The 25,551-nt window shown below is 46.1% G+C and overlaps 1 protein-coding gene across 6 annotated transcripts in view; it reads left to right on the plus strand.

Moving 5' to 3' along the window:
- Positions 1-25,551, plus strand: part of LOC117811300 (signal-induced proliferation-associated 1-like protein 2) — a 137,535-nt gene that overhangs the window by 58,694 nt on the left and 53,290 nt on the right. For all 6 annotated transcript variants that reach the window (XM_034681491.1, XM_034681487.1, XM_034681490.1 and 3 more), the window contains exons 3-8: positions 4,362-4,495; positions 8,258-8,446; positions 16,707-16,881; positions 18,991-19,094; positions 21,427-21,584; positions 21,987-22,563. In XM_034681491.1, coding sequence (XP_034537382.1) covers positions 4,362-4,495; positions 8,258-8,446; positions 16,707-16,881; positions 18,991-19,094; positions 21,427-21,584; positions 21,987-22,563 — 1,337 coding nt within the window. The remainder of the gene's footprint in view (positions 1-4,361; positions 4,496-8,257; positions 8,447-16,706; positions 16,882-18,990; positions 19,095-21,426; positions 21,585-21,986; positions 22,564-25,551) is intronic.

Here is a 25,551-nt window from a genome sequence, read left to right on the forward strand (position 1 = left end):
AGGACTGATCCATGAGTCATGTTGTCTGCTTAGTCTTCCTCTGTAGTCTAACCAATCCTCTGATATCCACAGATCTTTGATTTGCATGGATAGAAACATCAGATATAAAAGCAGCTCTAGAGACGATTCTCAGGAAGGAGTTTGAAACTTTTTCCCTGAAACAACACTTTCACAAACTTCCTCAGAGACCGTCCTCTCATGCATCCGCCGATCCGATCTGGTTTTATAGGAGCAGATGAAATGAGGATCAGAACAATGGCGGTCTTGTGTTGGGTGTGAGGGTGTGTGTGTTTCCCTCCCTGAGTCCTGTCCTCTCTGTGATATTGCTCTGAACCCTGCAGAGACGCTGTGATTAGTCATGTGAGAGCAGAGAGGTGAGCGAGAGGCTGCAGCTGCTCGCCGTGGGGGCCGGGTGTGAGGAGGACCCCTCCTCTGAAACGCTGAGGTCAGCAGAGCTATGCTGAGGTCCACAGCCCCTCATTAAAACACCTATAGGATGCTGGAGTTACACGCTGACCCTGGACCATCAGAGCTTTATACATGTCTGTTATTCTCACTGTCTGAGCGTCTGTGTCTGCTGCTCTCAGCAGATTAGGTTTCAATTCTTCAGCCTGCCCGAGAACAGCTGCTTCACCTCTCACCCTCAGAGGATCCTGACCTTCTTCCACAACGGTTTCTGTATCACAATACGGCTCAATCGAGTTTCAGTGTGTGCAGACAGGGCGAGTAAAGAGCTCTGCATGGCACGCAAGAAATAAATGATAAAGAACCTTCATATTTCAGGTAGAAGCAGCAAATGCACGGGTTAGTTTCTCTGCATCATATCAGGATGATGTGCCTGAATTGTGCAAAGTTGCATGAATGAGAAAGGGCTGTTCTAAAAATGCGTTAATACTCAAGATGACTCCCAGACTACTAAAGGTGGTGCTGGAGACGGACTGAAACTTTCAAGGACCGGTATATTATTGAATAATGGGTCTCTTCAGTCCTAGCATCAAACCACGTTGAAGTCTGACACACTTTGTTGTGCAGAATTGACTTAATGTGGTTTATGTACCACTGATCAATAGTTCTTGGCACTGTTATCTGTGTCAAACTTAGCTTGAAGCTCCATTTTCCAAAGCCTTCATGTCCTCCTGATATTAGAGAGCTGAAAGTGAGTAATGCATGGGTTAGTTCTCCTGCAGCATTTTGAGTCAGGACGTCTGAGTTTCCTTTGTTTTGTGATAACAGACTTCAGGTTCAGGGACAGATCTTGATCAAACAGAACTCCAGGGTTCCCTCGATGGTTCTGGTTGATGCTCTTTAAGCCTAGTTCATCATTAGATATGTTTTGTTTTAGATGTTTGGGGCTGTGCACATTAACTCTAGTATAGTCTGAGTCTAGTTGCAAACAGTTTCTGGTCCTCCTGGCGGTTCAGTTTCTCATTAACTGATCGGTTTCATCTTGATTCTTTGATAAGTTCATCTGAGTGTCGTCTGCATACGGCCTGATCTTATGGAGTGTTCCTGATTTTATCACAGGGAGGGAACATTTATGTAAACCTTTAAGGACTCTGTGATTATGTTTATCATGCATCCTGCTGGGTGAGGCTGGCTTTAGAAAGCTCAGGTGCAGGACACAGAGACTGAGGAGAAACTTGATATACGAGTAGAGGAGCTCTTGGAATAGAGCATCTTAAGGGAGGTGATTTGGCAAAGGTGTCATAGGCTGTGTCTCAATGACATCATCCTCTAGTTGTTTGATGCCCAATTATGGCAACCCAGAGGCGGGTCTTTAGCCTCTTGATCTGTCAGACAAGTCGGCCACGCCCCCAATCATGCAAAGCTTGTAGCCCTTACTTTGCTTGCTGCAGAAACTGGCTTCACGAGTTCCTTGGCTTTTGTAGACTGCCTCAAGTGGACACTCGATGAATTACAGTTTTTGCACTTTGTTTTAAACACCAGAGGTTGCCGCTCGGGGAAAATCCAGTTTCAGTTGCAGGAAAAGGAGAACAGGTATAAGTTATGTGGAAACAGGGTCTGTGATGAGACCGTGTTGGTGGAGCTGACGCTGAGTGTGGCAGAGCTGATGGTTTTGCAGCTGCTGTGAAACTCCTGCAGGTCTCCTCCCACTCCTGAAACCAAACACACTCACAGATGGAGCGGCAGCCTGCTGGAGAGGTTGAAGCAGAGTGCGTGACTCCTAGATGACCCGATATTAAAAACACACAAACTGACATCCGATAAACAGGATTCAAACAACTCGATGCGTTCATGCAGGGCGGATCAATTGTTCCTGTGATTGGAGGATCAGCTGATTGAAACGTGGCTCAGAGGTTAAGTAAAGAGCGGTGACCGAACATGTAGGGCCTCATCACCGACCTCTCTGAGTGTTTCTCTGCACGACTCCACGTGTGAATTATTTACAGTATCGTGGCCTCAGCTGCTCCTCATCCTAAATCTGGGCGAGCTGTTCGAAGTGTTTAACCTCATCCTGAGCCGAGCGGCGCGATGGATGAATGAAGCCGCTGTCAGGGAACGTTTGTTGATACAGCATCACTGAAGATGTCGTTTTCACAGTATGTGGAAGTGTCCCCTGCCCCTTTCTCACGAGGTGTGATATCAGGGAGACAAATCTGTCATCACCTCCGCATCACACACACACAAACACAGGGGGACACACACACACACACATGAACGTGTGTCGCCACTTTAGAGCAGGCTTTTATCAACCTGAGCCGAACATTGATCCCATTGATCGCCTGAAGCTTTTTCTACGCTCCGTAAGAGGAGTGTTTCTCCCCTGGCAGCTCTAATGGACGCCATGTTTCCTCCTCCGCCACCAGCTGAACCTGTGACACGCAGGTCGGCGTTACTCCTGCACTGAGAGGTTGGACAAGAGGGTCATCTGGATCAGGGACCACAACTCTGTTAGGATCATAAAGAGGATAAAGGTCGTACTGATCTTTAAAATGTTCTCTTTGGACTTTGAATAAATCCTAATAAAGAATAAGGCCCTTGTCAACACAGTGCGTCCTTCTTACATCTGCATTTGTTCCCAACAAGCATGCAGCCGCCTCCTTCCTGCAGCCTTCACCGTTATTTAAAGGCCGCTCTGAGCTGCATCGGATAACAGCTTAACACAGGACGGATGATCAGCTGGTGTCAGATCTCTTCTCTGCAGCTCAGAGGTGAACACTCATGCTGGTGTTTGGTGGAGGCGTGTATGTGGAGATATTTATCCTCTGAGCCACAGATCTGAAACTACAGACCTGCCGGTCGGACCGACTGAGGACAGAGAGGAGGATCTGTTAGACGTGACGGTCTCTGTCATCTATCTAAGACCCTTTGGCAAAGTGTCAACACTGAGCAAGACTCACTGACATGTTTTAGAAACGCCCAAAGCTTCCCCCATCCTCTCTCTCTCTCTCTCTCTCTCTCTCTCCCTCATCCAGATGCATCGTAGCGTCAGATGAAGCCCTCCTGGCGAAGCCTTTCTCAGACGGTTAACCTCTAGTCTCCCCCCCGTCGCCTCGTACAGTTAACTTATTATTCACGCCATTGTGCTCTTTGACCCCGATGTTCATGCCACGGTGATGAGGAGCAGCGTATCCTCACAGTGAGCTCAGCGTGGCGTCTTCACTTCTGCAGGAATCTCTGTGAGCGTCAGAGCTCTGAATCACCCCGAGGTCTCTCTCTGTGGTCTGATAGATCCAGGTCTCTCTGCGGTACGATAGATCCAGGTCTGTCTGCGGTACGATAGCACCAGGTCTCTCTGTGGTCTGATAGATCCAGGTCTCTCTCACTGACTAGAGCCCAGATCAGGAAATGTTTACTCAAGACACAATGCTTTATGTGTGGAGGGCTTTACTACTGTTCATCACACACACACACACACACACACACACACACACACACACACACACACACACACACACACACACACACACACACACACACACGCATAAATCCGGAATGATACTTTGTTTACATGTGTTCGTTTCGGAACAGAGGCCGGACGTTGCGTGAGAGCATCTGGGTCAGGGGTCACCTGAGGTCAAACTTTCAGAGCTGTATTTTGATTTATTCGCTTTTTTTTAAATCCTCATGCTGAAACAACAGACCGGACTTTAATCCAAAGAGAATCAATTTCAGATCAGTTCAGACCCCTGCTACTCCTGAGTCTCTGCAGGGCTTCGACCTCTGGACCGGACTGGACCACGCAGGGTTAATCCAGCAACACATACAAGACTCTGTTTCATTAAAGTCATTAAGATTTGAAGAAGAGTTTATGCTGTAGAAGAGTAAGACTGAATCTGTGTGGACCTTAATGTGAACATGTTGTTAATGATCCTCCTCCTCTCTTGCCGTACCTCCAGAACATCAGAACTACTTCGGCGTGGATGAAAATCTGGGACCGGTGGCGGTCAGCGTCCGCAGGGAGCGTCTGGACGACGGGAAGGAGAAGGAGGGGATGCAGTTCAACTATCGAGTCGCCTTCAGGACGAGCCAGGTAACAGAAACACGCCGAGGGTCACACTGCTCATCGTCATTTATACTAATTATAATAATAAACAGAATTTAAATGTTGAACTTTGAAGAACATTTTATTAGATAAATGTGGACAGAAAATTATTTGACTCAGTAAATTTTCACCGCAAAGAAATTCTGGATTTCTGTGCGGCCATCTTTGATTATTAAAATATTAAAAATGTGACATAAATTTTGTTTTTTTCACAGATATGTTTATTGACATTTTGTTAAATGCAAACAACACAAAACCAAGACAGCACACAGACAGTGACACACACAACAACAACAACAACAACAACAGTACATATTATATTAAAGGTGACATATCATGCAAAATGGACTTTTTAATGGTTCTCTACCTGAAATATGTGTCCCTGTCTACAAACCCCCCGAGAATGAAAAAAATCCATTCTGCCCCTGTTCTGATTTCTCCACCTTTCTGTAAATGTGTGTGAAACGAGCCGTTTCAGACTTCAGTGTTTTTGTTACGTAACAACAATATCCGGTCTGTCACGGAGTCAGAGCTCAGAGCTTGTTCAGCCCATAGACTGTATAAAATAATACTGAATCCCTCCTCCGTTTTTCATTCCCTGCACACATGTGTGCTAACAAGGAGCTTAGGAGGGAGGCATGCTAGTTGTAGGCTGTCTTAATAAACACAAAGGTCGGTTTTACTCCCCACGTCTGCAGATTTGAAGATCTAGTGGATGATTTTTATTTATCATGGATAAGTGCTAGCGCTAGTTAGCATAGCCACATAGCTACATGTCATAGCTGTAGCTGTGTACCAAGACACACGTCTACATGCTGACAAATAAAACAACAAGAAACACTAAATCTGTGACCAATCCTTCAGAAAGGTCCCGCTGCCTTTCTGGTAGAGGTCGGTTTTACTCCCCACGTCTGCAGATTTGAAGATCTAGTGGATGATTTTGATTTATCATGGATAAGTGCTAGCGCTAGTTAGCATAGCCACATAGCTACATGTTCGTAGCTGTGTACCAAGACACACGTCGACATACTGATAAATAAAACAACAAGAAACACTAAATCTGTGACCAATGGTTCAGAAAGGTCCTGCTACAGGCGCCTCTCCGTCAGGATCAGATTCTGGATCAGATTCAGAGGGTGGAAGTAACGTGATCTCTGAGCAGCCGTGTATATTCAGCCAACATGTAAACATTAGATCAACGTGCTGGAGAGCCGACGCACATCCACTTCCTGAGGGGGCGTGGTCAGAGGGAAAACAGAGTGTTTTGAGGAGGAATGAAGAAGAGGGTTTTTCAGGCAGACCAAAATCTGATTTCAAAGTGTTTTTTTGAGCATAAACTTTAAAGACATGTTTTGGGGACCTCTTAGACCAATATATATTGATGAAAAAAGCGTGATATGTCACCTTTAAAGTTGAAATGATATAGAGAAGCGTATACAAATCAATATGAATAAATAAATAGCAAAATAAAGTAAATAATTATTTAAATGGATAAATACAAAAATTTAATACAAATAAAAATGAAACATAAAACAATAAAAAATAAATAAATTGTTATTTGTCAGTCTGCCGCCGTCAACATCACTTTCGAAAATTGCCAAAAAGGTAATCACCTAATCAGGGATCTCAGAGAGGTCCAGCTCCTGCAGATAATCGATATATCTCAACCTGTAATTACATAATAGGAGATAAGCTATCATGTGGAGCTGAGCTAAATATCCCAGCATGCTTTGCCCAGCGAATCAAAGTAAGACCTGGTGAACCTGAGGGCCTGAGCTGCACACATCTGTGGATCCTGCACAGCAGACGTGTGAACAGTCATCACAAACTGAGAGGCTGCACCCAGTGATGAAGACTTGTGTGAATTTTCAGTCGTAGGATTAAAAACACTTCAACTTTTCAGTCCTTAATAACTTACTTATAAACTGGTCGACATATCCGCAGGTACGTTTCAGATCTTTGTACGAATCCGTGTTCGTATTCGTGTACGCAGAATGTAACAGCAGTGGACAGGAAGTACCTGCCGTGTTGTTTTCACACTGAGATGTCCTCTGAGAATGTTCAGCTGCTTAAATCTGTGAAATCAAAGGTTATATAAGTGTTGTGAGTTATTCTGCAATGATTCAGCGTTCAGATGAAAAAGAGTCAGAGCTTTTATTTCACATCGATTTAAACTGGAGGACGTGAAAGTGTCTGTGTGTGTGTCCCTGCAGGAGGTCTGCTTCAGATCAGGAGAGAGGTACTGACTGGAGAACATGCTTTAAAGATCGTTCCTTATCGGAGGTCTCTGAGTCTCTGAGTTTAGGGAACACATCAGTTCCCCTAAAAAAACCAGAGGAGGCTTCTCGCTCCTGGTCTCTGCGTCTGAGCCCGGCGTGACTCAGTCAGCTGATCGGAGTGATCATCCTCCCTCGCTCGCTTACACCTCCACGCACAAACACACGCACCCTGATTCTTCCCCCTCTTCTTCTGATGCGGTCTCTGGTCCCCGGAGGTTGGAGCCGGCTCCCTGATTGATGCTGGTGGTCTCGTCCTCTGAATAATTCAGGTGCAACAGATGTGTCAGGCAGGAGGATGTCACTGATATTCCGGAGCCACTCTTGGTTTAAAGCAGCACTCCCACCATAAAGCAAAGTATCTGGGTCACGGCGGGCTGCGAGTCTCACGCAGGAAATGTTGCAGCTCCCCGGCAGTTTGCATGCATCACCCGTCCTCTGCCTCGCTGCCTCTCCGCCTCCCTTCCCTTCCAGAGTGTATTAAGTAATCCGCTCCTCAGAAAGCCTGGACCATCAGCTGACTGGTCCACATCATGTGGTTTGGAAAACGATCTCTGAGTGTAAACGTGTCTCTAAGGTTTCAACAGCTCCTGGTCACAGAGCGGTTTGGCGAAGCTGTTCGGGTCGATTTTTACCGGCGTATTAATGCTCTTTATAGTAAAACACCACTTAACGTGTAATGCTCAGTTAGCCTTCTTCAATTATTCAGCAGTGAGCTCCTGATGGCTTCCAGTGGAACCATTATGGAGCCAACGCCCTGAATAAGGTGGAACATTTTAGAAGATGTTCTCACTCAGCAGCTCGCTCTGAGTCTGCTCCTAACTCACCAAAGGACAGACACACAGGGAGGAACATGAATAACATAAACTTTCAGTTTGAGCGTCCTCTTAAATCTAAGTTTATAAAGACAGTTCAATCAGGAGAGACACAATTTGAATATTAAAGATTATTTATCACAACTGAATGAATGATGAAACTTGACAGAAATCTTTGGCGTAAGGACTCTGTGGGGATAATGTTGTGAGTGTAGGATGCATGAATTTGGCAGCTGAAGAAATCCCCCTAGAGTCCAGACTCTGGTGGTGGTGGTTGATGATCCTAGGAATTGAAGACTTGCAGAGACCAGGAGGAGATGGGGAGGTGGAGGGGTGTGCACCATTAATGCAAGAAGGAACTAGCAGGAGAGAGAGACACGTTTAGAAAGACAGCAGAAAGTTGATAGGCTGACGATAAGGGCGTGCCACTGAGCTATTGGATGACGCAGCTGCTGATTAACCAATGACACGCTCTGGAGCGTGCAGCTGGAAGCGGGTGAGCTTCAGAGCTGCACAGAGCAGCGACGCCTCAAAGTCAAAGTAAAGATTTAAAAACATCTAAATATCTCAAAAGAGTCGTCTTAAGTTGTTCCAAACAGAAACCGACACGACGTCCTGATTCATGACACTAACCTCCTCCATCTTTGTTCCCCCATCAGCTGACCACGCTGCGTGGAGCGATCCTGGAGGACGCCATCCCATCCACAGCGAGACACGGGACGGCCCGCGGCCTGCCGCTCAAAGAGGTCCTGGAGTACGTGATCCCCGAGCTGAACATCCAGTGTCTGAGGCTCGCCCTGAACTCGCCCAAAGTCCCCGAGCAGCTGCTGAAGCTGGACGAGCAGGGGGTGAGTACGACGCGACATGATGAAGTGTTTTCTGTTTACACATTTCAGCACACAAATAACTCTGCCCGCTTCGCCAAAGACACGAGGGCGGTGATGTTAAAGGGGGCGGAGCTAACCCGCTGGACTCAAGTGACAGACAAAGTTATCTGTACTTCTAATAAGTAAACAGGTAAATAGCTGAATAAACTGATAAATATTACAATGATAATTAAATTAAGAATATTAATAGTAATAAAAATAAGAAAATAAATGTATATTCAAGGTAATGATTAAAGAATCATGAAAAAAAAGTAAAAATGCATATATATTAATGTACTTAACTCACATATATAGTTTGAGTTTGAATTATCTAGTGAATGCATCAACTGCAATCAAGTGAAGAAATAAAATAAAGGAACACTTTAACAGCTCTTGGTGTAATGCAAGCTTTAGCATTGGGACTTTACTTGGGCCGCACATGATGAAGAGACCATGGAGTACGAAATGGCAAAGGTCTTTACATCGACTTTAGATGTAATTCACTCCTAAGAATTCATAACATGAGAGCTGCATCAGACTTTTGATGATGATGGTTAAGCTAGACTCGAGCTATCAGTGCCTGGTTGCCTTCATTCGACTTGTGTTGACTGGAAACAGAAGGTTTCTGCAGCAGTTAAAGCTGCAGAGACTTCACAAATGTGATGAGTGCATGAAAGAAATACTGCATCATAAAGCAAAGCAGCATATTCCCCAGTATGCAACCGTTTCCTCTCCTTCACGCTGAATGTGCGCCTGTTTCTCCAGCCCGTAAAGTTTTATGAGTAATGTTTGCAGACTCACGATGAATTGTTTTCAGTCTGTTTCTGACATTTGCATCAGCTGCAGAGAGAAGCAGGAGAATGGAGTTCCAGCAGCAGCAATCTTTACATGTTATGTTGTTGTGGATGAACTCAGACTCTCTGTGGAGACAGAAGACGATAATATGACTCTGAAATGAAGTCAATACGAGTCCCATGCTCTCTGCAGCCTCGCTCCGACACACTTTATAAACTCTGTAAAGACGTACTCAAGTGGCAGCAGCTGATTTAATCCTCCACCTTCGTGCTCGCTGCATTATCTCTGAAGAAAGCAGCGAACATGAGCTCTGTGTGGAGGTGTCACAGATGCTCTCTTTGTGTGATCTTAAGGCCTTTATTTCCTCTTCCTGTGAAACAGCCACCTAGAGAGCGGCGAGCTGGAGAGCGGCAAGCTGGAGAGCGGCGAGCTGGAGAGCTGCGTGGGAGGATTAGCTTCGTATCTGGCTATCAGAGAATCGGCTGCTTATTAGTGTAATTACATTCATTAGTGTGAGCCCGTCCTTCTCCCTGACAGGAACGCTCTTATAATAGAAAGTGTCAGCCGTGTCTCTCTCTCACACACACTCACACACACACACACACACACACACACACACACAGACACGCACACACAGGAGCGGCGTCTTCCTGAAAGTGAGTTAACGCTCTTAAAACGACAACAGACTTTGTGTGTCTGATTGTTGAGAGGAACTTTGGTGTGAAAGCTTGAGGAGGTTCCTCCTGACAGACCTCCAGGAGTCTGTCCATCCACCCAGAGACCTCCCCTGTGCCGTCATCATGAGAGACCGTCTGTGGACACGGACTTGTTTTAGCACTAAAATGACACACGGGTAAAAAATGGACAAGAAACGACTTCCAGAGCGAGAGGAGCTAAGTGGGAATAAAAGCGGTCCAGCTGGCTCGTCTCCTTAGACCTCAAAACCAAACGCCCTCTTTTATATTTGGACCTCAGTATTTCGGTGCTCTCCTGTTTTAATCATTAATGTTGTTTCTGCTGTGCGAATGTTTAATGTGTCAAGCACCCCGTAATCTTCTCTCTAACCGAGCTGGACTCAGTTAGAGGAAGAGCTGATACTTGACAGAAAGGGAGAATCTGTTCTATTCGTACGCCGACGATGAGGCGATGTAAGCTCTGTGTGTGGATGTCGAGGTCTAGTTCTTAACACTGAGCCCCGAGTAGAGAGAGAGAGAGAGAAGGACTTCATAATATCTTCATGATCCGCTCTGCAGAGAGAAGCAGAGAGCTGTAATGGTCCTGCATGTAAGAGGAGAACAGAGCAGATGTGAAAGCATTTGAGATCACAGCGAAGAGACCGTGTGCAGGCGGACTGGAGGAAGCATTAGGCCGCGTGTCAGAGTTTTAGAAATCACAAATGATACGACGGCAGAGGATGTTCTCAGAGAGCAGAAATCTGTCTGAGTTAGAGTCAAATCTGGAGAATCACAGAGTTCAGCTTTAAAGTTATATTTCTGGGCTTTTTTGCCTTTATTTGATAGGACAGCTGAAGAGAGACAGGAAATGCGGGGAGAGAGCGGGGGAAGACACGCAGGAAATGGTCGCGGCTGGGAATCGTACTGGCGACCCCTGCGACGAGGACTGTAGCCTCTGTATGTGGGGCGCTCGCTTAGACCGCTAGGCCACCAGCGCTCCACGGCTGCATCCATGTTGAGGTGTCTACACGCCGCACACGTCACTACTCATTACAGTAACATCAGGAAGATCTGCTGAACCAATAACCTCCCTTCTCAATTCTTCTTCAGTGTCTCACTTCAACATAAAAAAAAAAAACCATGTTTCTGCCAATCAGGCTTTGCAGTGGTCTCAGAGTCAACAGGTAGAACCAGGAGCATGACTCAGTCCAGATCCCCACAGCGACAGTCTGACTCTGAAGGATAATTTGGGCTAAAGTGAGATTTGTTCCATAGATTCAATAGAGTAATCTGCCTTCTGCTGAGGCAGAAAACCACCTCTTCCATGTAAATCATCCCGTCACCAAAACCAGAGCGGGAGGAATAACTCAGACTTCAACTCATACAGGAGGCGGGTTTCGTTTCTTCAGGTCTACGATTCAGGTTTTTAAGTGTTGCTACTGAGGAACGAAGTCTGAATAATGGATCACACACAAACACAGATTCACTCACAGCATGCAAACATTTAAAGCATCACCTTTGATACGAAGTCAGGTCATGTGACTTCCTCTCAGTGGCAAGGACAAACTTCCTTTAACAGGCAGAAACCTCCAGCAGGACCAGACTCATGTCAGACACACATCTGCTGAGACCGAGTTGGAGAGAGGGATAGAGGGAGATGAAGAGAGAGAGAGATGATAGTGGTGAGACGGTTAGTAGTAGTTGTAGCAGCTGGAGTCTGGCACGTCTGGAACCTACGAGACAAGGAAGCTCAGGGACTCCAGAAAGGTCTATGGTTAGTAACTTTAATGGGACAGGAAGAGTTAAAGTAAGAGACAGACAGACAGAGGATAACCAAGCGCTGTAGGTCCTTGTAGCCCTGTTCCAACATAGAAGCCAATGCATGTAGCCTGACGTGCACCTCCTCCAAAATGTAACGACGTGTTGAAGCGACACGGACTTCAAGCCATAGCCTGCAACATTTTTAGAGTCACAGCATATTGTCCGTACATTTCATCTACTCCGACCTCTCCTCTGTTTTCCTCTTTGTAATAATTTCTGTATGATGAACATCAATATTAATCCGCTCTGATTTAACACATCACGCTCACAGTCGTCATAGTTCCCTGTGGACAAACATCATAAAACGTAGAGGGATCAGATACTGCAGTGAGCATATAACTCACACTGCAGGTTAGTGTTCAGGAAGAGAACTGCAGTTAGACGCAGACACAGCAACGCACAAGTATGTAGAGCTCACGACCGCCTCGGCCTTTACTGCATAGACTCAACACAGAAGTATAAACCAGGCTTCAGTTTCTCAAAGGTCTCCTGGTTGGCTCGCCAAATATTACTTAAATGTTGTGGACCAGAGACGTGTAAGAGATTATAATCCTCTGTGAGTATAAACGCCACAATGAGGTGAAAAGTAGGATCCATCCATCCATCCATTATCTTGACTGCTTATCCCGTTAGGGGTCACGGGGGGCTGGAGCCTATCCCAGCTGGCTTCGGGCAGAAGGCAGGGTACACCCTGGACAGGTCACCAACCTATCACAGGGCTAACACAGAGAGACAGACAACCATTCATGCACACACTCACACCTACGGGCAATTTAGAGTGATCAATCAACCTGAGCATGTTTTTGGATTGTGGGAGGAAGCCGGAGAACCCGGAGAGAACCCACGCATGCAAAGGGAGAACATGCAAACTCCACACAGAAAGGCACCCACCCGGCCGGGGATTTGAATCAGGAACCTTCTAGCTGGGAGGCAACAGCGCTACCCACTGCACCACCGTGCAGCCCTGAAAAGTAGGATGAAATACTTTATTATAACGTCACTATACATGTGAAAAGGTTTTAGTCTCAGGGTCGGACTTTGAGGACGGACTAAAGTAGGAGGTTAAAAGTGAACCTGTCATCATTGTGAGCTCGGTGCACAAACACACACCTGCCAGGATCCACAGAAAGATGCAATCTGTCAGAGGTCAGGAGCATAATCCCAAACCATTTGGGTAATCAGATGAACCCTCGCCAGCCGTCAGCAACCAATCAGATTATGGGATGTTATTTTGGTGGTGGTTTCAAGGTTAGCTCGTAGGACGGTCGAGGAAGGAGGAAAGTTAGAGGCGGTGTTTGATGTTTGGATCAACGAGCTGCAGACCGTCTCTGCAGAACCTGAAGTCCATGGTCCTGTTACCATGACTGAAGCTTTGGAGACACATTTAGAGATTTAGCAGCATCAGGACGCTGCAGTGCAAGCAGATGTCACTGTGTGTGTGTGTGTGTGTGTGTGTGTGTGTGTGTGTGTGTGTTGTGCAGGGACACTGCAGCATCCCTCAGGTACATCTGTAATATCTCTGAGGGAAACTATGTCCTGGTTTCTCTCCCTCTCATTAAAATCTCTCCATCTTTGCACTTTTTAGAGTTTTTAAATACGTGGAGGGCGAGGAGCGTTCAGCTCAGGACAAAGAGAGGGAGGAGGATACAAGCAGAGAGAGGGAGGAGGATAAACACAGAGAGACATTACTGCTCTCTAGTGATTTTAGAAAGTCAGAGGCCCGTTTAATCAGATTCAGCTGTTTCACCTGAAGAGGTCTGCCACAGCAGATCCATGTCAAACGCCGCCACATCAGGGCTGAGCTCCGGAGCGATACTCATCTGTGTCGTCTGATGCGTGCACCAAAAGGGCGGCGTGATTGTCCTTGCCGTCGGCGAGTCACTTTAGAGGAGCACGAGGTTAAGTGAGCTCGATAATGCAGGTCATAAAAAAAGTAGACTGAATCATCCCACCGTCTCCGCCGGGCCTCAATCGCTTCATATCACGGCAGAGCTGCAGAGTCAAGCGGCGAGCGTGAACGATCATGGGAAGAGTCAGCTGCACAGCCGGAGACGATGACCTGAGACAGAGAGAATCACAATCCTACAGTTTAGGGATCATTCTTAGACTTTCACCTTCCTCTCTTTGTGATAACATCTCATCCAGGTCAGGACCACTCTACCCTCTGCGCTGAAAGCTTGGTGAACGCTTGGTGAATGCTTGGTGAACGCTTGGTGAAAGCTTGGTGAATGCTTGGTGAATGCTTGGTGAATGCTTGGTGAACGCTTGGTGAACGCTTGGTGAACGATTGGTGAATGCTTGGTGAATGCTTGGTGAATGCTTGGTGAACGCTTGGTGAACGCTTGGTGAATGCTTGGTGAACGCTTGGTGAATGCTTGGTGAACGCTTGGTGAATGCTTGGTGAATGCTTGGTGAATGCTTGGTGAACGCTTGGTGAACGCTTGGTGAACGATTGGTGAATGCTTGGTGAATGCTTGGTGAATGCTTGGTGAATGCTTGGTGAACGCTTGGTGAACGCTTGGTGAACGCTTGGTGAACGCTTGGTGAATGCTTGGTGAACGCTTGGTGAACGCTTGGTGAATGCTTGGTGAATGCTTGGTGAATGCTTGGTGAATGCTTGGTGAACGCTTGGTGAACGCTTGGTGAATGCTTGGTGAACGCTTGGTGAATGCTTGGTGAACGCTTGGTGAATGCTTGGTGAATGCTTGGTGAATGCTTGGTGAACGCTTGGTGACAATTGGTGAATGCTTGGTGAATGCTTGGTGAACGCTTGGTGAATGCTTGGTGAATGCTTGGTGAACGCTTGGTGACAATTGGTGAATGCTTGGTGAATGCTTGGTGAATGCTTGGTGAATGCTTGGTGAATGCTTGGTGAATGCTTGGTGAACGCTTGGTGAATGCTTGGTGAATGCTTGGTGAGAGCTTGGTGAATGCTTGGTGAATGCTTGGTGAATGCTTGGTGAATGCTTGGTGAACGTTTGGTGAATGCTTGGTGAATGCTTGGTGAATGCTTGCTGAATGCTTGGTGAATGCTTGGTGAACGCTTGGTGAATGCTTGGTGATTGCTTGGTGAATGCTTGGTGAATGCTTGGTGAATGCTTGGTGAATGCTTGGTGAACGCTTGGTGAATGCTTGGTGAATGCTTGGTGAATGCTTGGTGAACGCTTAGTGAATGCTTGGTGAACGCTTGGTGAATGCTTGGTGAATGCTTGGTGAATGCTTGGTGAATGCTTGGTGAACGCTTAGTGAATGCTTAGTGAATGCTTGGTGAATGCTTAGTGAATGCTTAGTGAATGCTTGGTGAACGCTCGGTGAACGCTTGGTGAATGCTTGGTGAGAGCTTGGTGAATGCTTGGTGAATGCTTGGTGAACGCATGGCGAATGCTTGGTGAACGCTTGGTGAAAGCTTGGTGAACGCTTGGTGAACGCTTGGTGAACGCTTGGTGAACGCTTGGTGAACGCTTGGTGAATGCTTGGTGAATGCTTGGTGAACGCCTGGTGAATGCTTGGTGAATGCTTGGTGAACGCCGGCTAAACACTTGCCAACAGTCGCCAAACTCTGGAGGCTGTTTTCATTATTTTCTGCTCCTGCGTCTGAGTCATAAAAGATTGATGTCGGCTGAGAGGCCGCTTGCACTCTGCAGGATGAGGATCCTTCTGGATATTTGATTCCTTCCTCTCTCTCTGCAGGACGAGAATCCTTCTGGATGTTTGATTCCTTCCTCTCTCTCTGTACGAGCTCATATCAGATATATTGATTATAGATATTGGTCCTGAGAGATCTGGCTCCTTTTGAAGATTACTTTTTACCTCCTCCTCGCGCTCCTCGTGTTTCTGTGATCAGATGTTTTAAAAATGACAACATCTCGATCCTCTGCAAACACATGTTTTGCTCCATCCCTCTTAAAGCCCTGAACGTCCTGTTCCAAGTATTGATCTCCACAACGATCATGTGCATTGATGTGAGGAGTGCAGAATGATCAGGGCAGAATGTCGAGGGTGTGAAGAGTTATTCTTCTTCTTCTTTTTGTTTAACACGCCTCAAAATTCTTCAAATTTTGCACATGCATCAGTCATGTATGAAAATCTCCACAGCGCCCCCTACAGCTTTCAAATAACCCTCCCCATAGAGCTTATTTTCTCCTACATGTATGAGCAGCTCTCTGCATGCTTCTGACGTCAAGACCTACAAAACATCCTCGCTCACTCATATCCTAAACCCAATAGGAAGTCCTCCATCTTCACTTGAACTTCTGATTGGTCTTTTGCAGCGTGCACGTTTTCTCTTGCAGACTCTGAGAGTAATGCATGTAATCCAAGCGTCCCTGTAACGTCCTGTATCTCAGCTAATGGCATAAACATCTCTGCTCCTGTACTCTAACAGTGTTCAGGTGTTATTTATGGGTGTAAATAAGAATAGCATCAAATTAAAGGTGCAGATGTGAAATAAAGAAAGTAAATATTGAGCTGTATGTGTGAAACTGCAAGTTCAGCAGAGAGGTTCTTGCAGAGTCGGAGTGATCCCCTCTGTGCTGGATCAGGTCTGAGTAAACAGAGTCATTAGACGGCTGTTGAAGGGGATCAGTGTTGTTTCCTTTCACTGCCTCTCACTGATATTCCTCCGCTCCGGGGACGACTTAGCAAACTAAAGATCGCTCGTGGACGTCTTTTTCTCCAAACAGGATTAAACTGCTTCTCTCTGTGAGTTTGTGATTCAGCTCCTCATCCTCAGCTGCTTTGAGGAGCAGCTCTGAGCCGGCGGTGATTTATGCTCCTCTCAGAGAGTTCACAGAGTCACTGAAGGAGGGTTCAGCTCCTCCACGCCTCTGAACGTCTGCACATCGGCTGTGACGTGACAGAAAGCTCTCAGTCCTTCATGTATGGCATGTTAGAGCGAGTTGACAGGAAGTGTTACTCACTGTGTGCTGGTGTTTTTGTGTGTCTCCTTCCAGCTGAGCTTCCAGCACAAGGTGGGAGTCCTGTACTGTAAGGCGGGGCAGAGCACGGAGGAGGAGATGTACAACAACGAGGGCGCGGGGCCGGCTCTGGAGGAGTTTTTGGACCTGCTGGGTCAGAGGGTTCGGCTCAAAGGTTTCACTAAGTACCGAGCTCAGCTGGATAACAAGAGTAAGAGAAACACCCACACACTCCAGATGTTCCTGTTTCTAAAGATCTATATCCTGTTTATCCTCTGACATCATCCACTAAACTCACCCTGACTCTCACGTCTGATCTTATTTAGATCTCCATAAATCTTCATCCACCGTGTTTTATCTGTTTTATCTGTTTTATCTGTTCTAAGATAAGAGAGTCCTTAAGTCGTCCCACAAGGGGAAATTTAAAGTGTAAAACAAGTATAGAGTAAATCTAAGTAGTATAAGTGTCTGTTTTTAGTGAGTTGAGTTTATTTGCAGAGTTGTGAGTTTTTCACATGAACATAAAATAAAACATCAGAAATAAGAGCAGGAGAGGAGGCTTCCATAAACACAGAAAGAAGCTTTGATAAGGAAAGAATTCCACAGATACCTTTGCAGGCTTGGTTCCTCATCATGTGGGAGGAAGTTTAACCATTAGATTAGAATGTTGCGTACTGCACCTGTAATGCATAAACGATGAGTCGTCATCCTGCAGAAATAAAGTCTGCAGAACTGAAGATACAGTCTGTCCACAACGTATGGACCTGTTCCAAACACCTTACCTGATCCTTCACCATCAGAGGTTTATTTGGTTTTTGTTTTGGTTCTTTAAAATATGATTTTTGAGATTTGTATTTATTATTTGAGTCATTAGAGATATAGGCTAGTACTGTGTATACGTGGACACTTACATGTGTTATTTCTTCTATTGAAAAGCTAAAGACAGAAATTTAAAATAAATCTGATTTATGTAGAAAGTAGTTACTAATAAAAATGTAAAAAGTAGTAATATTGTTTTTTAAATGGTCGATGCTGATAATTAAAGAGCAGGTCGGCTAATATTTTATGCCAATATCATGTTTTTGTTTCTTGCATTTGATAAAATACAACAATTAAACATTATTTATATTAAAATATTTAATATTTGTCTCATTAAAATATCACAACAATGGATTTCTGGATTTGTGAGCAGTCGTTATTATTATTAATATAGAAAAAATAAGACGTATATATTTGAGTTAAGAAATATCCCCCAAACAAAATCATGTTTTATTATTGTATTTATTATTATCAGTCAATCAGGCTTTATTTATAAAGCGCTTTTCATACAATGACATTGTTACACAAAGCATTGAAAATAAAAAAACTTAAAATACAATAAATTAAGAAAAAGATCCCACCCCCAGCCCCGACCCCAAACCCACCCCATAATCCTAAGGTTAAGAACACAATATGCAACAATAGCAATAAAAACAATAAAATAAAATAAACAAATAAATGAAAAATAAAAAAGAAGTTGTTGAACAAACTGAGGAAACGCTCTCGTGATATCTTATTGAGGAAACACTGGAGGTAATATAAGATGTTAAAACTCAACACAGGAAATTAAAATCGCTAAAATAAAATACATTTCTAAGATAATAAAACACTAAAATATGAAACCATTAAAAGAAAATAAGATGCTATACTGCTAGTACATAAATAAATATTCCACATTACACTGATAAACATGGTTATCTCAGCCAGTCACGCTTCAGATTGGCTAATGATTAATTTGTGGAACATAAAATACATTAATATAATAATTTAATGTCATAATAAATTGTTTCATTTGGACGTCTGTTCCACCGAGCATCAAACCTCTGCTGTTGAAAAATTAAGCTAAAGAGCAAAAAGCTGCAGTTCCTCGAGTGTCCACTTTAGGCAGACTTCAAAAGTTATATTAAAACCTCATTAGCGCCCATATTAGAATATGTATTTATGCTGCCGGGTGTAAAAACTCTGTTCTGATCTCTATACCTTATTTTATGTTAAAACTATTCAAGGATTGATTTCTTTAAACTGATTTAACTCTGTCCCTGAGGTTTGCCCCCCCGAGTAAGAAAGTTCTGGACCCGGCACTGTCCTGTATAATAATGATCTGATCGGTGGAGCTGGTTTAGTTCAGTTTCCTGTCTCTATTAATCTTTCAAACAAAGACCCCAAAATAATCTGTAAACGCCTCCTGATCCTGTTTTCTGTTTCCTGTGTTTGAAATATTAAATGAAGCCGCTCTTCATCCTAAGGCCTGATCCCTTCATAGTCCTGTTCTGTGTTTCAGCGGACTCCACCGGCACTCACTCCCTCTACACCACCTATAAGGACTACGAGCTGATGTTCCACGTGTCCACCATGCTGCCCTACACCCCCAACAACAGACAGCAGGTCAGTGAAGGCTGCACGGCTCTGACAGGCCGCCATGTTTGATTCCTGCAGACTCTGAGCAGCCTCTCTCGCTCTCTCTCTCTCTCAGCTCTCCCTCATTTCACCGCCGTAATGACCTATCAGTCCAAAGCATGAGTGTTTCCATGGCAACTGCACCCCATAGTAGGCTTTTTTAATCAATGCATCCCCAGGGGCCAGAATCCGACGTGGTTTCAGACGGGCCTGTGTGTCTGTCTGCGCTAACAAGTGGAATTAAGTGGATGATGTGGCGAGCGGCGTCCCCGTGAAGCTGCTCACATTTACCGAAAGACTTATTTTTAGAGTTCATTACGAAGCCTGCAGGTACAGGTCTGCAGAGAAACCAGCACACAGTCTGAACCTGCAGAGACCGGATCCAGCTGGTGCATCTCGAATTTCTGACTGACAGGCTTACGATGGACGCCTCTCTCTCTCTCTCTCCCCGTCTTCCTCCTCCTCTTCCTCTCGTTCTCTGAGAAGAGAGGGAAGCTTTAATTTAATCCCTGTTGGTAATCTTGGAGCATTCATCTCTTCATCCTGTCACTTCACCTCTGGTCCTTTAATCCGGTCTGCTTTAACTCTCTCTGACCCTCATTGAGGACTCCACAAAGACGGAGAATGAGGTCTACACAAAGAGACTCTGCAGGCGGGATGAACTGAGACTGGAGGAGAGCGTCACTCAAACGTCTGATCATTGAACAGAAACGTGAAGTTTGACTTTGTTAGTATCAAAATCCAGCGGGTGAATTCTGGACTTGTGCTCAGATAAATGAACCTTCAGAGGGGTCGTCTCCTGCAGGTTCTACCTTCTCAAAGGTTTGGTCCTCAGGATTTAGCTTCACCTTTAAAACCAATAAAACAAACATTCTTCCACCAACAAGGATTAAAAACAGGCGGCGCAGCTTCAGTTTGTTCTCCTCGTGCATGTGTGGTTAATACTTCACTGTAAACTCACCCAGAGAGCTGAGTGTGATTTGGTCTGATTTTCTGAATGTTAGCCCGATAATAGCCCGGCGATCTGTTCAAGGGTAACTCCGCCTCTCACTTGATGACAGCTGTGATTGGCTCCACTTTGCAACCTCAAACAGGAAGTGCTGTAGCTGATGATAGAGTTAAAAAAACACACAAACTGCGCTCTGGTTTTAAAGACGAAGTGCTGCAACATGAGCTCAAACTGTACGAGTGAATAGTTTACGATGCTCAACGGAAGGTCGGGATCGATGTGCTCGCTCTGTTCGTGTTAAATCAGGACTGAGCGTTGACAGTTGTCTATAAATCTTCCTTTGAGGATGAAGAACAGTCGTCACCGCTCTGACGTGACGACACAAACTGAAACTGAAGGAGCTTCTTTAAAGTAGGATTCATGATGGAGCTGCTGGATCAGGCTGCTTTAGACTGATTGTGGTTTATCTATGTGTTTAAATCCTGGTGTTATCACGGTTTAGGGGAATTTCAGAGGGGTTTAGGGGATCGGATCATAGCCCTGCTGTATCTACATTTCGGACACTACAGAAATTCATTGGTCTGGTCAAGAGCAGCTGATTGGCTGATGATTGTCTGCAGTTCAGTTACAGTCCACACGGCGTGTGCACGGCCTTACTTTTATGCACTGAGAGGTTCTGCAGGTTGTCGTTCACTGAGGCTGATTTAAGCTCCTTTTGTGAAACTACACGGCCGAAACGATTGAACCTGCTTTGACTTCTACACATTAAAAACGGATGTTTGATGGACGCACAAGTTAGACGAAAGGTGAACCTGATAGCACCGCAAAGAGATCAATGCTTATGTGTGTTATTTATAAAAAGTAGAGACCATGAGATATCCCCGTCTACAAAACTATCAACGTTACTTTGATCCATCTCATGAATCAAGAACACTTCCTGTCGAGCTGGAGCCAATCTTATCTATTCCGAGTCACCAGTTAACCCAAGGAGCATGATCTCTGAGATCTCTGAGCTCTCTGGGCTGCAGGAGGACTCTTGACTCATCGGATGCACCGAGGGAAACTTGCAAACTCTGAACAGGAAGGCCTCCGATCAGCCGGGGATCAAACCGGGCGTCTGTCTCTGACCGAGCAGCCACAGAACCCTGATAAGAGCCGTGTGATTTAGAGCCGAGGGATTAAAACCATGAGACATTAAAGCATTCAGCGGATTCACAAAGAGGAGACTCCTGCAGGGAGAGAGATTCAGCCTGTTCAACTTTAACCCTTTAAAGTCCTTCATTCTGCAGGTCTCACAGAGTCTCGCCTGAAAGTTTTAAAGACGTTTTGACCTGATGCCTTTTCTCCCTCTCTCTCTCCTTTCTCTCTCAGTTACTCAGAAAGAGGCACATTGGCAACGATATCGTCACCATCGTGTTCCAGGAGCCCGGGGCCCTTCCTTTCACTCCCAAACACATCCGCTCTCATTTCCAACATGTGTTTGTCATCGTCAAAGTCCACAACCCGTGCACGGATAACGTCTGCTACAGGTAAAGAGATTAGCGTGCTGCTGCCGCTGCCGGGCGCGCTCTGGGATATTTTCCTCCTGACGTGGGGATCAGACGCAGAATAATATCCTCCAGACGATTTATGAGAGAGAGAGCTTATCTCTGGATGTTCATAAATCCTTTCAGACGCAGAGACGTGAACTTTTAAGAGCTCTTAATTTAAAAGAATAATAATCACATCCTGTCGAGTGTTTCTGTGTTAATGTGCAGGAGCCGTGATGATACAGTGATTATCTTCAGACACCTTCAAATTAAGACTTCCAGCTCCGTGTGGGATTGTGAAGTTGTCTCTCTTTAATAACACGTTGAGCAGAGATGAGTCTGAAATCTTTAAATCCTCCTCTTCCTCTCTCTCTCTCTAACCGAGTCCTCTTTGTCTTCCAGCGTGGCCGTGTCCAGATCCAAAGACGTGCCTCCGTTCGGCCCTCCCATTCCCAAGTCCGTCACTTTCCCAAAGTCGGCGGTTTTCAGGGACTTCCTCCTCGCCAAGGTCATCAACGGAGAGAACGCCGCGCACAAGTCGGAGAAGTTCCGGGCCATGGCGACGCGGACGCGGCAGGAGTACCTGAAGGACCTGGCCGAGAACTTTGTGAGCACGGCCACCATCGACAACGCCGTGAAGTTCAGCTTCATCACGCTGGGCGCCAAGAAGAAGGAGAAGGTGAAGCCGAGGAAGGACGCTCACCTGTTCAGCGTGGGCGCCATCACCTGGAGCGTGCGGGCCAGGGACTTCGGACAGTCGCTGGACTGCGACTGTCTGCTCGGCATCTCCAACGAGTTCATCGTGCTCATCGAGGAGGACTCTAAGAACGTGGTCTTTAACTGCTCCTGTCGGGACGTCATCGGCTGGACGTCGGGGATTATGAGCATCAAGATCTTCTACGAGCGCGGCGAGTGCGTCATGCTGTCCGCGCACGACAACTGTGGAGAGGACATCCGGGAGATGGTGCAGAGGATGGAGGTAAGACACGGCTCATATATGACCTCTGATGTCTTCATGTGTGCAGGAAGAGACCTCTCAGATATCAGCTGTTCCTCCTGATGCATGCTGGGTACTTCTCCCCCTCTCTGGTCTCTCCTTTGTGTCGTGTTCCTGCATCGTCTTCCTCTCCAAACAACAATCGGCTCATTGTCTTATTTTTAATTCCTGCCTTCTTGACCGCTGCTCGTATAAAAACCTCTGATTGGACGTTTGAGCTCCGCTGTTTGAAAACAAGTTGCCCATTGTGTCTTTAAACGGAGCTTTAAGTGACGGCAATAAAACCCTGAGTGATGTGTCGTCACAGCGGAGCGCCGATCTGTGTTTTCACCCTGAGCTGAGGCGTGTGAGGAGAATGTGCGGCGTGCTTTAAACGGAGCAGGGAGGTATGTGACTTTGGGATGTTTGTGGTCTCTCTGCGGTGACACAAAGCATTCTGGGAATATTGCTGTCACCCTGGTAACCTTCCTCCTCCTCCTCTTCACCGCCAAGCGTTTATTTATTTCATCATTATGTCAGCAGAGGTTTCTAACGTACAGATCAACTGTCGGCTCTGAGCTCCCCGGACTTTACTTCCTTTACTCACCCAAAAATCTTCTCCTCTCCTCCTTCTCCTCCTCCTTCTCTCCTTCTCCTCCTCTCCTTCTCTCCTCCTTCTCCTCCTCCTCCTCCCCTCTTCTCCTCCTCCTCCTTCTCTCCTCCTCCTTCTCTCCTCCTCCTTCTGTCCTCCTCCTCCCCACTTCTCCTCCTCATCCTTCTCCTCCTCTCATTCTCTCCTCCTCCTCCTCCTCCTCCTCCTCCTCCTCCCCACTTCTCCTCCTCATCCTTCTCCTCCTCCTCCTTCTCTCCTCCTCCTAATCATCCTCCTCCTGCTGCTCTCCTCCTCTCCCCCTCCTTCTCTCCTCCTCTCCTCCTTCTACTCCTCCTCCTCTCCTTCTCCTCGCCCTCCTCCTCCATTCCTTCTCTACACCTCCTCCTTCTCTCCTCCTCCTCCTCCTCCTCGTCCTCTCCTCGTCCTCCTCCTCCTCCTCCTCCTCCTCCTCCCCACTTCTCCTCCTCTCCTCCTCCTCCTCCTCCTCATCCCCACTTCTCCTCCTCCTCCTCCTCCTCATCCCCACTTCTCCTCCTCTCCTCCTCCTCCTCCCCACTTCTCCTCCTCTCCTCCTCCTCCTTCTCTCCTCCTCCTCTCCTCGTCCTCCTCCTCCTCCTCCTCCTCATCCCCACTTCTCCTCCTCCTCCCCACTTCTCCTCCTCTCCTCCTCCTCCTTCTCTCCTCCTCCTCTCCTCCTCCTCCTCCTCCTCCTCCTCCTCGTCTCTTTAATGTGAATCTGTGAAGTGAAGTCAGTAGAGTCCAGAGAGGATTAGAGACCTCCTGCTGAGAGCTTTCTTTGTCTCATCACTCAGACTCAGCAGAGGTTCAGACTCGGATGTTGGGGTCTCATGAGTCAGACGTGGTTCAGCTCTGAACCTTGATGTGGAGTCACAGCGTTTATATTAAAACAGAAGAAACAAAGACTGGAAAGCGTTCTGTGAAGCTGACGGCTCGTTGGTCGAGTTTGACCCTCAGAGAGTTTTCCTCTCAGACTTCAGGAAGTCTTCAGTTTGTTTTGAACGCAGCGGGTTAAAAACACTCTGACTGACTTTATTCAAAAAGATGTCTGCTCAGCTGAAAGCGTTTTTTAAAGTGCAGGGAGTCTGACGGCGTCCCTCACTCTGATTGGTCGAGTACTTTGCAGCTTTAGGAGGAAGCAGAGCAGCGAGCGATGTCACCATCTGCATGTGAGGCTGAAACAAGCTGAAATATTCATGCAGGAGGAAGAAGGGAGTGAAAGATCGTTCAGCAGAGACAGAGGGAGATTAAAACTCAGAGGTGGAGCACCTGAAACTAAGACTGGAGGATTCAGACTCTGCAGCTGACTTAAAGTGAAACTGTGGCTTTAAAACCCCTTGATGCACATTTGAACTTTCTTCTTCTTCTTTGGTGTTTTATTCTTGTTGACATCCTCAGTTTTTAACCCCTCAGTTTCTGTTATTTCCTCCAAACTAATAGAGAGGACATGTATCAGAGTGATCTGTATTTGTTCAGGTGTAATGTGGAGGTTTAGAGAAAGATGCCTGAGCTGAAAGAAGAACCGGTCTAACTGCAGGACCATGTGTCGTTAGTTATTGAATTAAAAGAGAAGAAGCTTTGTTATCTTAAACTTTGCATGAATGTAACCTCAAATAAAAACATTCTGCCGCTCTCTCACACGTCACAAACTTTGAACCCCTTACAATAAAGTTCCTGGAACTTAAAGTTCTGATACTCCGGGTAGAAAGATTAGATTATAAATGATGTAATCAGTCTTGGTCCTGGTCTGTCAGGTATCTGGGTGCAGGTGAAGGAGGAGGAGAAACAGGACGGTAACCCAGTTTTGAAGGAGGAGAGGAAGAACAGAGGGTTTTTGGGGCAGACAGACTAAGAATAGAGGAGACTGCTCCTCCGTTAGTTCTCGTATCCCCGTTCTCTTGGGTAGGCTCTGTTAAGTCTCTTGGTTCTTGGTGGGTTCCTCGGGGTCAAGTGCTGTGAGAACAAACACCTGGTTCCTGGTTTGGATGCTGGCACCGGATGATCGTTTCCTCCACTTTGTTCCTTCAAAGGCTCGCTCTTCCTCTCCTAGTTTCCAGCGTTTGTTTACTGAAGCTATGATCAGGACGCTCTTTGTTTCCATCAAACGTTCAGATTCTTAAAATCCAAACCTGAACGGGGCTGACTCTCCTCAATAATCCTTCATCATCAGTCCTCCATCATCATCAGTCTTTAAATCTGCAGAGAGGGACCATGGTACTGAGGATGAGCCAGAAACATGTGAGGAAGCATCCGTCCTCTAAACACCAACAGGGAGCTCAGTTTTTCCAGGATTATAGTCTGAGGTAGAGGCTCCCTTTCCAGGATTATAGTCCGAGGTAGAGGCTCCTTTTCCAGGATTA

The sequence above is a fragment of the Notolabrus celidotus genome, chromosome 4, assembly GCF_009762535.1.
Source record: "Notolabrus celidotus isolate fNotCel1 chromosome 4, fNotCel1.pri, whole genome shotgun sequence".
NCBI lineage: Eukaryota > Metazoa > Chordata > Actinopteri > Labriformes > Labridae > Notolabrus > Notolabrus celidotus.